At 40.7% G+C, this 13966-nt stretch overlaps 1 protein-coding gene across 1 annotated transcript in view; it reads left to right on the top strand.

Moving 5' to 3' along the window:
* Positions 1–13966, top strand: part of CPSF3 (cleavage and polyadenylation specific factor 3) — a 307899-nt gene that overhangs the window by 27042 nt on the left and 266891 nt on the right. Inside the window, exons 5-6 of the mRNA XM_085610727.1 lie at positions 6439–6616; positions 6945–7034. Of these exons, the coding sequence (XP_085466853.1) occupies positions 6439–6616; positions 6945–7034 (268 nt within the window). The remainder of the gene's footprint in view (positions 1–6438; positions 6617–6944; positions 7035–13966) is intronic.

Genomic DNA, 13966 nt, shown 5'->3' with positions numbered 1-13966 from the left:
TATTGCCTAAAGTTGTGAGTATTTTCAAGATACAGATGTATAGACTAGATGATAAAGAATGTTGTTTCTAGAAAGTTAGTCAGTATTACTGTATGTGAACACATGTTCCCTGCCACTCAAGCTGTTTTTTTTTGTCTGAGCCAAATTTAAATTGTCAACCATGGCTCCTAAATGCACGTGTTCCACAACTTCAGCATGGCTTAAAACAAAAGATCTGTTTGATATGGTCAATGTGATTAAGTGGGCAAGGAAGGAAAGTTGTCTGTTATGAATAAAATTATGAAAACTGGGAGTTTCAAGTTATGGAACCTACAGCCAACCAAACTGAAAAAGGAAACCCACCTGTTAAGTTTTAAAAGTAAATTGAAGATATTCCTGTTTAACGTTTTATTTGAGCCTGGGTGAAGTGTTCCTTACTATTTCATATTACCTACAGTCAGTGTTTGAGTCTGTGGGGCTGGGAACTATTTTTGTACAACATTATGGTCATCTGAACGCTCAGACACACAGTGACCTATGCCCTTCGAAGTCTATCTGAAACTGAACGTGCCTATACGCAGCTGGGAAAGAGTCTGGGTGTAGTGTGGGGATGCAAACGTTTTCATGTGTTTCTGTATGGAAAACATTTCACCGCCATCACCGATCAGGCATCTCTTAGAAACCCAAACGCCATGATGCCTCTGCTCATTTAGAGGTGGGCATTGTGACTGCAAGAATATGATTACTGAATTGTACACAAGCCAAAATAAAGCTAATAACCCTGCTGATTACTTTACACGAGTGCCGCTACTGCGCCGTATTTCAACATCCAAAGTGGATGGGGAGAATGTTAACTTTATTGTGATGTCTAGTACACCAGCAGCTTTATCACTTGAACAGATTATTGCTGCTACCAGAACATAGCATACTCCAAGACCTTACTTCAATTCACTTGTGGAAGATAAGTGTTCGACCATTTGCTGATGACGTTGAATTCTAGAAATGTAAAAAGTACAAGGTGAATTATCGATCACTCAGAAGGAATTGTATTGAGAGGCTTGTGAATCTTCGTGCCTGAGACAACAAGTTATTGAGCTTGACCCTGAAGGACTTCGTGTCATTGCAGCTACCAAAAGAGCCCTGAGGGATTGAGTGGTTCCCTCACCTTGACGAGTGAGCTGAGAAAGAGCTGAAAGCATGTCATCTGTGTAACTATTTATCTCCTAAAGTGACACAGCATCCATTGACTATGTCTGACCTTGCTGCACATGCTTGGGAAAAGTGGCAGTTAATTTCCGCAGACCCCTGGAAAATCGGATGAATACTTATGTTTTCCTTTGGAAAACATCTCCTCAACCAGCCATGGCAGTCGTCCAGTGGCTTGATAACATCTTTGTAGCATAGCGGGACATAGCGGCGGCCTGGAAAAGCCCCGATCCGCCCGACCCGGGGAGGGTGGCGCAGAGGGGTGGACTGGTGCACGACCCAGGAGAAGACTCTTTACGATATTTCTTGGTGCACCCCTTGGCCATGTAAAGTGTAGGGGAAGTGGCAGGGCAATGTGAAGTGTCCTGGTTGACCCAGTCCCCTTTCCTGTATGTGCACGTATTATAGGGGTCATGATGGTGGGTTGCCCTGCTTTTAAGAATGAATTCAAATCAATGATTTCCGTGTACTTGCTGAATTGTTTTATTTGTTTTAAAAACAATAAAAATTTGATTATCAAAAAAAAAACATGTTTGTAGCATGGGGTATACCCGCTATTCTCAAATCAGACAATGGTCCACCTTTTTAATAGTTCAAAGAGTTTCTGAGTCAACTCAACATCAAGCATCGAAAGAGCACTCTGCTCTGGCCAACAGTATTGAACGATTTATGGGCACCCTCAAAAGAATTCAGTGAGTGTCGTTGGAGAATATCAATCTGAAACAAGCCATTTGTCAAGCTCTTCATGTCTGTCAGACAACTTCTTACTCCACCACTGGTGAGTCCTGCGACTTTGCTATTTGGAAGAGCCATAGGAAACAAGCTACCACAGAGGACATCAGACTGATCAATAAACGCTGATAAGGTTCATGTCACGGACACTTCTCAAACGTGCAAAATTGAAACTCATGCTGATCAGCGCCAACGCGCCCAGAAACAGTCTTTAACCCCTTGAGTGCCCCGCCCTTTCCCCCTCCTGTGCCGGGCCTTTCATTAGCGGGCGAGGTCCATGACGAGACTATCTCGTCATGGGCATAGAAGGGGTTAACAGAGGAGACTGGGTGCTGGTCAAACAGAAGCAGAAAACAGACACTGCTGTCAACCCACTGAGAGATGTAAGGACCATAGGACACATGGTGACAGTCATCCCAGAAAGCTCGTCGCCATGGACTAGTTGCACTTAAGACACCTGAGTCGGTGTTCGTGAGTGAGGTAGACCCGCCTGAACATCCAGATCAAACAGTTGAGCGCATTTCATCAACTAATAGTCCATGTACCTCTCAACTACCTTAAACTACTCAATCTGGCTGACCAGTGCGAGCGCCTCTGACACGTTCAGGAAATATGATGTTGATATGAGCATTAGGATCCCTTCGGTTCTGAGAGGGCTTCAAACATGAATTACATAAGCTGCTGAAAGGTGCTAAGGCGTGGTTATTAAAATCATGACGTAATCCATACCGTTAGGGGAGTGTGTGATTTTTATGCTGAAGAATAAAGTAGTCTGTTACATAGCTAAGGGTGTGGCGTATTTAATTTACGTGCTCACGGGATGGAGAGGATTTAATGTTTTTCATATATTGCAAATAAATAATTCTTGTAGATTATTTTTGCTTGCAGTCATTTTAGATGTTTTTCTGTAAGCTAAAGTGAAGAAGAAACTAGAAGCCGATTGAAGGTGGAAGTAGTGAGATATAATATTCATAACTGTCTATTTTACCATCTTGATTTGTTAGGATAGCCTACATTAAACTTAAAATTGGAAATTTATATTATGCTAACTAAAGATTCAAATGTGATTAGAGTAAATATATCCGGTCTCTGATGTTAATGGTTCCTCAATCGCAGCCATTTAATGGATGAAATATGCAATATGAATATCCAGTCCTAAATCCTGTTAATGCATCGGTGTGCTCGTATCTTGAGCTCATCCCAATTTCATAGCAAAGTCTTTTAGACGATTTCCCTATGCCCTTACTGCGAACTAGCCACATTTAGAACAAGATAATATGCAGGAGGTTTTCAGAAATAGTCAACATAACTGATTTGTGTGTGTGTGTGTGCGTGCGTGCACGTGCTGTAAGTTACTGCAGCTGCATGTGGTGTGTGTTTTTTTTTTTTTTTAAAAAAGATGGTTACTTCTGCTATTTTTAATTGTATTATCGTCTGTCGTTTTGGATCTAAATGTCCATTTCATTGAATTGATTGTTTGGTTTGTGAGCTGGTCTTGCCATTGTAGATGTGAAGTAAGCATGCAACCTCAGCACTGGTGTGTTTTTTGTATTTGTTTTTCTTTTTTTGCTTCATGCCATCTTTGCTTGATTCTCTTCCACTGACTAATTGGCATTAAACTAATTCCCAGCCTTTCAATAAGAGGGCGAAAAAATTCTAAAGTGGACACAGTAGTTGGAGGTGATGTGTTCAAACCTCCTGCCAGAATCTCTTGGGACAGTGATGCCCCTGCATAGTCTACCGTTGTTTCCCTGCCCTGTGCACCTGGCTGACTTTATTTGTGGCCCTAACATCACGCTAATATAGTGTATGCACAGAGAACAAGGACTGTCCCTTGACTTGAATATGGTCCTGTCGTATGTCTTAGAGGGGCACACCAAGCATGCACTCAATGACAGATGGTGGACTACCCTCCCTGTCGTTGGTTTAGCACTTAGTGTGATGGTGGCAGCGTGCCATGTTTTGTGAATATATAGTTGTAATCGGACCTTTTATCTGTGTCACTATAGTGGCAGCTTTCTGGCCTACTCATTTAAAGTTTATCTTCTGTTTAGTTACCCGAATCCTAGCGCTAGCTTTACAAGTGTGTGTTTGTGTATGTAGCCTGCCTGGCACATACATGGTGTGTGTTTGCTAAAGTAATGAAGGCCTATAGGATCCATTTTGGATACTCTTGGCCTGACCTTCTGCACAAGGTGAAGAGGAGGTGGTTGTTTTTCCAGAGAGTGGAAGTGTACTGCTGACATTCCTGAGGTTGTAAACCTAGACACTGAAGTGAAGGAAGAGGAGGCAAGGCTACTTTAGAAATTCACTTAGGACTTTTGTTGGGCAGGAAGCTTCTGATTAGTCTTCCTGACCTTCCTTTTGATGGATGGTAGGGATGATGGGTGGGAATGCAGACTAAGTTTTGCATCGTGAAGGGAACCACTGAGATGACTGCCTTTTGTTTTTCCCATGACTACAATTTCAGTTGGCAGATGAAATCCAGGGGCAGAAACATTGCACATTTGGGCCTCTGTTGTGGGTACTCTAGGTTGGAGAAGAGCCTTTTGTGAAATACTTGACTTTACTCAAAGGCTTTGTCTAGAGAACAGCCTGGAAAGCACACGTTAAACGGGAATCACCCAAGCTGTTTCTGAGAGTGCAGATGATGGATACAGATGACCTGTCTGTTTTTTCTCTATCAAAGTGGGATACCACTTGTTCTAGTTTCCAGTCCTCTGTCACTAAGGAAGGGAGTAGCAGCACTGCCCAGTAGCTCCCAAGACACTAAATTGTGCTTTGTCTATGTTTATGCAAAGCATTCCGTTCTACTCTGTATTAAAGTACTTTCGTTTCTGGAAAGATAAGCACCGGGTTGTACGTTAAACTATTGTGCTACTGTGTGATCAAGTCCTAATCAGATCCAGGTTACCTCTGAGGAGCCTGTGACTGCTCGTCCTTGATACCACTGATGGTAAAGTGCTCAAGCGGTTGTACTTGGCCCTGTTGGCAAAGCTATAATAGGGCTGACCCATGGACATGGAGACCAATTAACCCCACCTCCGTGATTGGGGCCCAGTAGCCCCTGCTTATCAAGTGATCCCCCTGAACGGGGTCTCTTATTGCCAAACGTCAAACCTTTTGTTTTACAGAAAAACAGGAAAAAATGTTGACTGCGTGCCATTTCATAAACTACAAATGGTAAAAGTGGTGCTAAAGTTCAATAACTGTTATTGTTTAAGGGCTTTTTCCTTCTCCCAGATTAGGGGCTTTTCAGTGCACTTTCATTTATTAGATGACCCGTACGTAATTAATCAACAAAGGGATGCACTTCCGAGTAGGCTAACGTTCTTTCCAACCAGTGAGTTATTGCATTAAATGACCACGATGGAAATGAACGCTCTCCTCTGCGATTTGTGAGGTGCCTGCCTGCAATCCTTGGTCTTCAGTACGGAGGTGTCAAGTTGATAACATGCGAGTTCCATTTCTGCAGAGTGTACATCACAGAAACCCGGTTTGAGGGGATTACTTTTATTAGAGGAGCAATATTAGGTAGTATTCAGTTTGTATCCCTATTGGTGATGATTGTGAAAGAAAAGTGAGAACTAAAGATGTGCTGAAAGTGAGACGTGCAGTAGTTCACATGATGCTTCGTAAATATGTGATTGGTTGTTCGTGAGGTTAACTTGAAGTAGTGATTTTTGGAAGTAGCCTGATGAGGCATTGTGTAAGGCCTTCAATAACATCCAGCGTTACAATTCAAAATGTTTATGCTAATATAATTTGCTCAGTAGTAATTGCGTTGAGCAAAAGTTACTCAAGATACATGGTTGCAGGCATGAGGATGGAGAGATGGCTGTACATGCAAGATATTGAATTAAAGGGAAGTTTTAAGGTTTTGCTCATACTACAACTGTTTTTCTGGAGAATCTAAACCCTGGTGAATTTTGGCACAAGAATGCCTGGAGATCGTTTAATGATTTATTTATTTTTCCTTCTGAAGATGTAGGATCAGAAGTAGAATGGTTAATAATGGGTACAGAGTGACCCAATGTGGTAGACACAATTATTTTATAATGGGTTTTCCACTGGCTGTGGGTGAGTGTAGAGTGTGTAGGATGTAGGAATCGAAAAGTGACCAGATCGGAGATTAAAGAACAGTGTTTTGTAGCTTCACGTCCAAGTTGAATTCCTCCATAAATGACAAGTAAGATGTTTACCCTCAATTCATTTGCGTCCAAGTGAAGATCACCAAAGAAAGGGGCAGTAGTTCCTGGAGAAAGATGGAGGGCCATAATACGGTGATAACGGTGGTATTGTGGACGTGTAGCTCTCCATTTCTGAAGTGCGTTGACTGCCTTCTATCCAGCATTTGTCTTAAAAGCGGTTTCCTCCTCTTTGTGCGAGTGTGGATCTGAGCATCCTGCCATGTTAAGCATTTAGTGTCTGTTTTCTTCTACATCTTGTTATCTAAACTCGTCTGTACAGTAGAGTTCATCTCTTCCTTTTTTTTTTTTAATACATGTTTTTTTCTTATAGCAACATTTCAGCAGATGACATGCTTTACACAGAGACCGATCTGGAGGAAAGTATGGACAAAATTGAAACTATCAACTTCCATGAAGTTAAAGAAGTAGCAGGAATCAAGTTCTGGTGTTACCATGCAGGTCATGTCCTGGGAGCAGCCATGTTCATGATTGAAATAGCTGGTATTAAGGTATGTTTTGTTAAATTTCTATTCTAACTACACATTTGAAAGCATGTTGAATATGGTGTTGCTGTATTCCTTCTGATCCCATTAAGCTTTTACAGTGTGATTGTTTTCTATTAACAACTCCCTTCAAAATATCTGTATGTAGTTTCAGTTGAAGATGATGGCCAGGGACTGGTCCACAGGAGGTTATAAGCAAGAAGTTAACATTAAACTTGGTTTTCACAAAGGTTTCTCAAATTTTTTGCTGTTGCAGATCTCATTGTAGACCTCAATGACTGGCTGTCCTTAGTGTTGTTTGGTCCCTAATGTGTCTTTTCAATACTTTGTCTAGATTCTGTACACTGGCGATTTTTCACGTCAGGAAGACCGTCACTTGATGGCAGCAGAGATTCCAAATATTAAGCCAGATATCCTCATCATTGTGAGTATTGCTCTCTTTTTGTAGCAAATCATTGTTCTTGAAGGTGCCAGAATAGAAAGCCCCCTATATCCTCCGTTCTGTTCCTTGTGGGTTGAGTTGGAATTGTCAGATGAAGTATTCTGGACTGAGTGACTTTGATTATTTCTGACCTGGTACACCTTAATCACTCAATTATAGTGTTTTATTAATTAGTGGAGAAATGGTAATGGATTCAACATTGCATTTTATTTAGAGACTGCAAATTCCAGTGTTAACCATAACTAGCTAAACAGTGAAATGTTTAGGAACCCATGGTGCGATTCTGACTTTTTGTTGGTGAATCAATTGTGCCATAGTCCCTTATGCAAAGAACATGCCCTCCCTCCCCCACTAGTGAAAGACTGCCGTTATTTTAATGCGGTCTGTTAGAAAATGCCTTTTTTGTATGGTCACCGCGCCCCAGCTTTTTTGATGTTGCTGGTTTTTCGACTGAGTGCACGGAGGCCTGCTAACCAGACCTTGGTGTCAGTACCCTGATGTTACATTGGCTATAACCAGTTAGCATAAGCTAGCTTACCTGCAAGTCCCCAGTATATGGTATCCAGGGCTTGTTAGTCAACCCAAGGACTACAGCACTGGTTGTGCCACCGTGGGTGAGACAAAAGTAAAGCTTGTCGATCAGTCTGCCTTTTCAGACTGGGAGAACAGTTTCGAACCGCTAGCCCGACTTTTCTATTTAAAGCCATTGCAAAATCGAATGTCCCCCTGACATTTGTATATCACCCCTGTACCAGACCTAAGGCAGGGTGCAGCATATATCACGGGCAGACCATGTATTTTATGTGTTCTGACAGTAAAAACACAAAACCATTGTTTTTAATGTCAAAGACTTGGTCGCCCCATTGGCGAGTGCTGGGTGGCACGCTGATCTCCCCTCCGCTTTGCTAACCCATGAACGGTGCGACCATAGTTGGCATTCCAAGGTATCAAACAACTCCACATTGAGCCTGACTTGCTTCTCAAGTCGAAATTAGTGTAACAAGTAACAGTGTGCAACTTTTACAAATTTGGCACTTTGTTGCCTTGAATCTCCTGTGTCCTTACCAGTAGCACGCAGAGCCAGAGACCGCTTTCTGCCCCCTGGGGAGACATGCTTCCACTGTCTCTGGGGGTAAGTGTATCCATTCTCCATATTGTGCCATGCTAAACTAGGGTCAAGATTGGATGGCACTTTTGCCAGTACTCCCTCTCCGTTCATATAAAGGCCTAATATATAGGTGTCCCACACTCATTGCACATGCATACTGGTGTCGGTGCAAGGGTCGGGGTTCAGATAATAGCAGAACTTTATATATACGACCAGCCTCTCCTTCACACAGAAAAAATTCTGGTCACACTGATCCATAAAGACTTATTAGGCTGCCGGCACTGCTTCATGTAACTTCACAGGGCATGAAACGTAGTCCTTTGTCTACAGTGAGGGCATGTTCCAGGTCTCATTTCCAGGGACCACCCTAGTACTCTGTAGACACTAGATTAGTGTGATGCCATGGCCAAATATACGTCATATGCAATTGGGCACTTAGGGCTAGGGCAAAAGTCCACACCCGTTTGCTATGCAGGAGACCTTTCCTCCCCAGAGTAGAATGGTCACACATTTTAATAAGAATAGCCCTTTTGCATGCCATTATGATGGCTAAATCAGCATTACTTCGGCATCAGAGTGCTCTCAAAACTAAATTCATCGACACTCTCGAATTGGATAATCCATGAGAATTTGGGATGACAGACAACTGAGATGTAAGACCGTGATTATTTGTCCCTCCCATAACATCTTTGCAAGATAAAGGCAATTCATTCTTGCCTTTTTTTTGTAGGACAGTTCTGTTTTTGAGCTCGAAGGTAAGTCGCTCATTTGATATATATTTTTGCAGTTTATTGCAATGCTATTTAGTTTACTCTCTCACCTATTTCTGGCTTACTGAGGCATACATCTATATTTGTAGCCACCTGGTGTATGTGTGTGCAGTCACTCAGTGACTGTAAAATGCCTCCTGTATTTAAGGTCACTCAAAGTGAGTCTGTTCTTGCGCATTTAGTGTAGGAATATCATTCCTGTTCTGTTTCACTGGTAATGCATATATAAAGTTTTGAATATATATAGATATATATATATATATATATATCTATCTCCAAAACACTTTTCCCAGCTCTTCCCGCTTCCCATCCGGCAAGACAACGAAGAGAGAGTCACGGACACCCGTTTTCTTTGTGGCAAAATCAGGTCTTTATTCAGTTACAGCTTACGACGCGTTTCGGATAACAGAGTATCCTTGTTCACATATATATATATAATATAATATAATTTTTTTTTTTTTTAATCTACTGGCGGTCGCCAGTAGATAGTTATAGTTAGGACCGTGTTTCCATAGGAAATCTCAAAATTCTATTTTAAATAACTTTGGCGCCGGTTGACGAATCCTCGCGAAATTTTCAAAACGAATGGGGCGCTCCGTTCAGCTCCTACCCTGAAAGTCTCGGGGTGATTCGTCAAGCGGGGGCCGAGGAAAAAAGGGGGGTCCCAAAACACGTTTTCCCGATGCATTTTTCCATAGGACCTTTAGACACAGCTACAGCCCGAACGGCTGAACAGAATTACTTGAAATTTGGCAGAGAGGTAGCCATAAGGTCAAGGAAGTGCCTTTTGCAGGTCTGGTGTAAATCTGTTCAGTATTTCCTGAGAAAATAGCATTTAAAAGCATATCAATATCCATACGCGCGCAGGGTGCGCGCACCGTGCAAGCACCCTAACGTGCGCGAGCGTAATTCTGATTGGTGGTTACATGTTAGTCAACGTTCGAATCGGTCGAAATCAGGAAGTGTCGGACGCCATTTTGTTTGTTTTCAGTGCGAGGGTGGCGAACGTGAAAAGGGGGCAGGGTAGAGAGTTCCTGACCCCCTAGCCTTTGTCAGGGGGTCCCTGAAGGACCCCGAAGGCAAAAAAACCCCTTTTTTTTTTTTTTTTTAAATGCCGGGGTGCACGCACCGTGCGCGCACGGTGAAAACCAAAAAAAAAAAGAAATTTTTAATACGTCGTTTTTTGTAAAATAAATGTATAAAAAAAAAATACATCAATAAATTAGCATTTACAAAACCGTACAAATTCACTGAAAAAACCATAGGTTTCACACACGTTATAGTTAGGAATTAGCATTTAAAAAACCTTGCAAATTCACTTAAAAAACCATAGGTTTCACACATGTTATAGTTAGGTGGATATTTCACTCGTAAAAAACCAATGAAATTCCCCCGTTATAGTTAGTTCAGATAACTATAACTCGCGCGACCGCCACTCTATCACAAGGATGATGTCATCAGTGATGTCATGAGTGATGCCACTGACCATGTCATGAGTGATGTAAAACGTGACGTCCTGAGCAGTGGATTGCGGGCGCGCGAGTTATAGTTATCTGAACTAACTATAACGGGGGAATATCATTGGTTTTTTGCGAGTGAAATATCCACCTAACTATAACGTGTGAAACCTATGGTTTTTTAAGTGAAATATATATATATATATATATATATATATATATATATATATATATATATATATATATATATCAAAAAGCAAGCTTTGTTGAAAACAAAGACGCCGCACTCTTCCTGAGTATTAGAAGTTTTAGTTTTATTTACTCTTCACCTACGCGTTTCGAACTATGGCAGTTCTTGGTCACGGTAGTATACATGAGTCCCTTCTCACTTTCCTTATTTATACCAATTCACCACTATTACCCGCAATGAGGCATTATGGGTATGGTAGTTCTTTTTACACAAAATGTATTAAATACATTGAGGATTATACGTCGAGTCTGAGTGACTGCGTGGGCATTTATGTCGAAGGTTAAATGTAGTGCCTGAGTGGCAAGGATGTCTATTAGGCAAATTGACAACTAAAGATACTTATAGTAAATATCTAAATTTATCCACAAGGGGTATGTGTATAACGTCAAAGTTGCTAAAAGATATGAAATAGACATGATGGCTAAGTGCCATTGCTGAGCTTCTATTTCCTTATTATGACAGAAGATGACCACACGGTACGTCTGACATCGACAGTAATCCTCTAATATATACAAAAATTATAATCTTAGTGAACTAATTTGCATTTAAATTACACTCTATCAATACAAAATGTTGCAAGGGGTGCTGTTTTTGTCTGAAATATGATGTCAAATGTTCATAAAGTTTTTACAGTTTTTACAAATGTACATAAAGTTCATCATCTCCGTTCAATCCTCCAGGGATTCTAGTTTTAAAACGGATGATTAGTTTTGATTCTAATCGTCTCAATTTTTGAGTTCTGTTTCCACCTCTTTCATGTTCTTTGATACATGCAATGCCAGAGTATTTGATATCCTGCCAGGTCTTTCCACTATGACTCTGTAGATGTTTGGTCATTGCATATGTCATGTCATTGTTTTGGATTGCGCGTATGTGTTCAAGGATACGCTTCTTCAGCGGGCATATTGTTGATCCAATGTATCTTTTTCCACAAAAGCATTCAATCAAATAGACCACAAATTGAGTGTCACAGGTAATCTTGTCTTGAATTGTGAATGTTCGATCTCGAGGGTCTTTAATAGATTTTAGATTTTTACCTATTTTGCATGCTTTGCATGTCATGCATTTTGTAAATCCTTGTTGTCTTACTTCAAGCCAAGATTTCGTAGTTCTGTTTTCAAAATGGCTGTTCACCAGTGTGTCTTGAAGTGACGGTGCCTTCCTGTACGATATTAATGGATGACTTCCGATTGTTGGTCCAATGTCAGGATCCTTTTTAATGACGTTCCAATATTTTAGCAAGATTTTTCTAATGTTGTAGCTCTCTTTTGAGTATGTTAGAATCAGTCGAGGTCTTTCTTCAGTTGTTTCTTTTACTTTCTTTCTTACTGTGAGAGTTTGTGCTCTTGTTTTTTGTCTGGCTTTATTTTCTCCACGTGTGATGTCACTGTGTTTATATCCTCGTGAGGCAAATCTTTGTTTGGTATCCAGAAATTTTCTCTCCATCTCCTCTGGCTCAGAACAGTTCCTCTTCATCCGTAGGAACTCACCATACGGGATACTTTGCTTTAAGGATTGTGGATGAAAACTAGATCCATGAAGGACACGGTTTGTGGATGTCGCTTTTCTAAAGACTGTTGACTGAATCTTGTTTGATTTGATGTAGATTTTAGTGTCCAAAAATTCTATCTCTGTTGATTGTATATTGAAAGTGAATTTCAGGCCTACCTCATTGTGATTTAATATTGTGATGAATTCCACCAATTTTTCTTTCTTCCCCTTCCATATTAGGAAGAGGTCATCAATGAAGCGTAGCCATAATACTACGTCCGTAGTATATGGTTCATTTTCCTCCCTCCAAGCTATGCGTTTCTCCCACCAACCCATGGTGAGATTCGCATAGCTTGGAGAAAAAGAAACTCCCATGGTTGTATCGCACTTTTGAGAGTACATCTTTTTGTCGAACAGGAAGACATTGTTTCGTAGGCAAAGTTGGATCATTTCTATTAACATATTAGTGTGTTGCAGTTCCCCGATAGGTCTTTGTTTCAGGAAATAGGCTGTAGCTGTCAATCCTATCTCATGATTAATGGAAGTATATAATGAGACAACATCAATTGTCGCCAGTAAGTATTCAGGTTGCCATTCTGTTTCCATTAAAATTCTCAAGAAGTCACCGGTATCTCTGATGTACGAGTTTAAGGTTGGAACAATTGGCAATAAGAAATGGTCAACATAATCAGCTATCTTCTCGTATAGTGACCCACAGCTAGATATTATGGGTCGGCCTGGAGGTTTGTGCAGGGTCTTGTGGACTTTCGGTAAAAAATATATCGTAGGTGTTACTGGATTGGTTACCGTTAAAAAGTTTTTTTCTTCTGCACTTAATAGGCCATCTTCATACCACTCATTTAATCGAGTGTGTATGTGTGTAGTCATCGTTGGAATAGGATTGGAGGATAAAAGTGTGTAGTTATTTTCATTGTTTAGTTGACGATTAGCTTCCTCTATATATGCTTTTTTGTCTAGGATAACAATGTTCCCACCTTTATCCGCAGGCTTTATTTCTATAGCATTGTTGGTTTTTAATGCCTGTAATGCTTGACGCTCTTCTAGGGATAGATTCTCTTTTTTAGAGTTGGTTGTGTTTTCCAAGGCTTCTAGCTCTGCCACAACTAGATCTTGGAATATGTCAATTCGGTTCCCCGGATGTAGCGATGGACAGAATTTTGATTTATTCTTAAAATCAGTCCGTGGATGATCGTCTGTACTTATGCCCATTTCTTGTAATGCTTGGATATCTGTTGTTTCTGATTGAGTTGTTTCATGGGCAAGGTCATAGGCAGTTCTTAAGGCTGATGCTTCAGCAATAATGTATCCCTCTTGTGGTTCAGTTGAAGTTGGGTTTGTCTCCAATTCACAAGTTTTGAGTTGTTTAGGCATTTTTGCAAAGAATTTCTTTAATTTTAATTTTCGAATATACTTGTACATATCGATTCGGGTTTCAATCGCATCTTGATGTTTCTCAGGACAGAATGTTAGGCCTTTGTTCAATAATGTACGTTCTGCTTGCGTCAAATTGTAATTCGATAGGTTAATTATTAAGTTGGGATCTGTTGGTTTATTTATTTTCTTATCACTGTTCGGTTTCGTAAGTGATATTTTTGTTTTTCTGCCTCTTCTTGTTTTTCGCCGTTGTTTGGTTTTCCGTATTGGCTCCTTCCTCGTCCCCTTGTACGTCCTCTGCCTTGTCCTCTTCCTCTGGTTCTCGGATTTTGCTGTTCCTGATACAGTAATTTCATTTCTTCTAAAAAAGAAAACTTTCTGGTGACTGTTGATTGCTGTTCTCCTTCACTTAGGTCTGATTCTGTTTCACTAGGTGTAGTGCA

This window comes from Triturus cristatus, chromosome 6 (genome assembly GCF_964204655.1).
Source record: "Triturus cristatus chromosome 6, aTriCri1.1, whole genome shotgun sequence".
Classification (NCBI taxonomy): Eukaryota; Metazoa; Chordata; class Amphibia; order Caudata; family Salamandridae; genus Triturus; species Triturus cristatus.
Note: the sequence above shows the minus strand (reverse complement) of the source record. Positions and strands in the feature narration are given on the sequence as shown.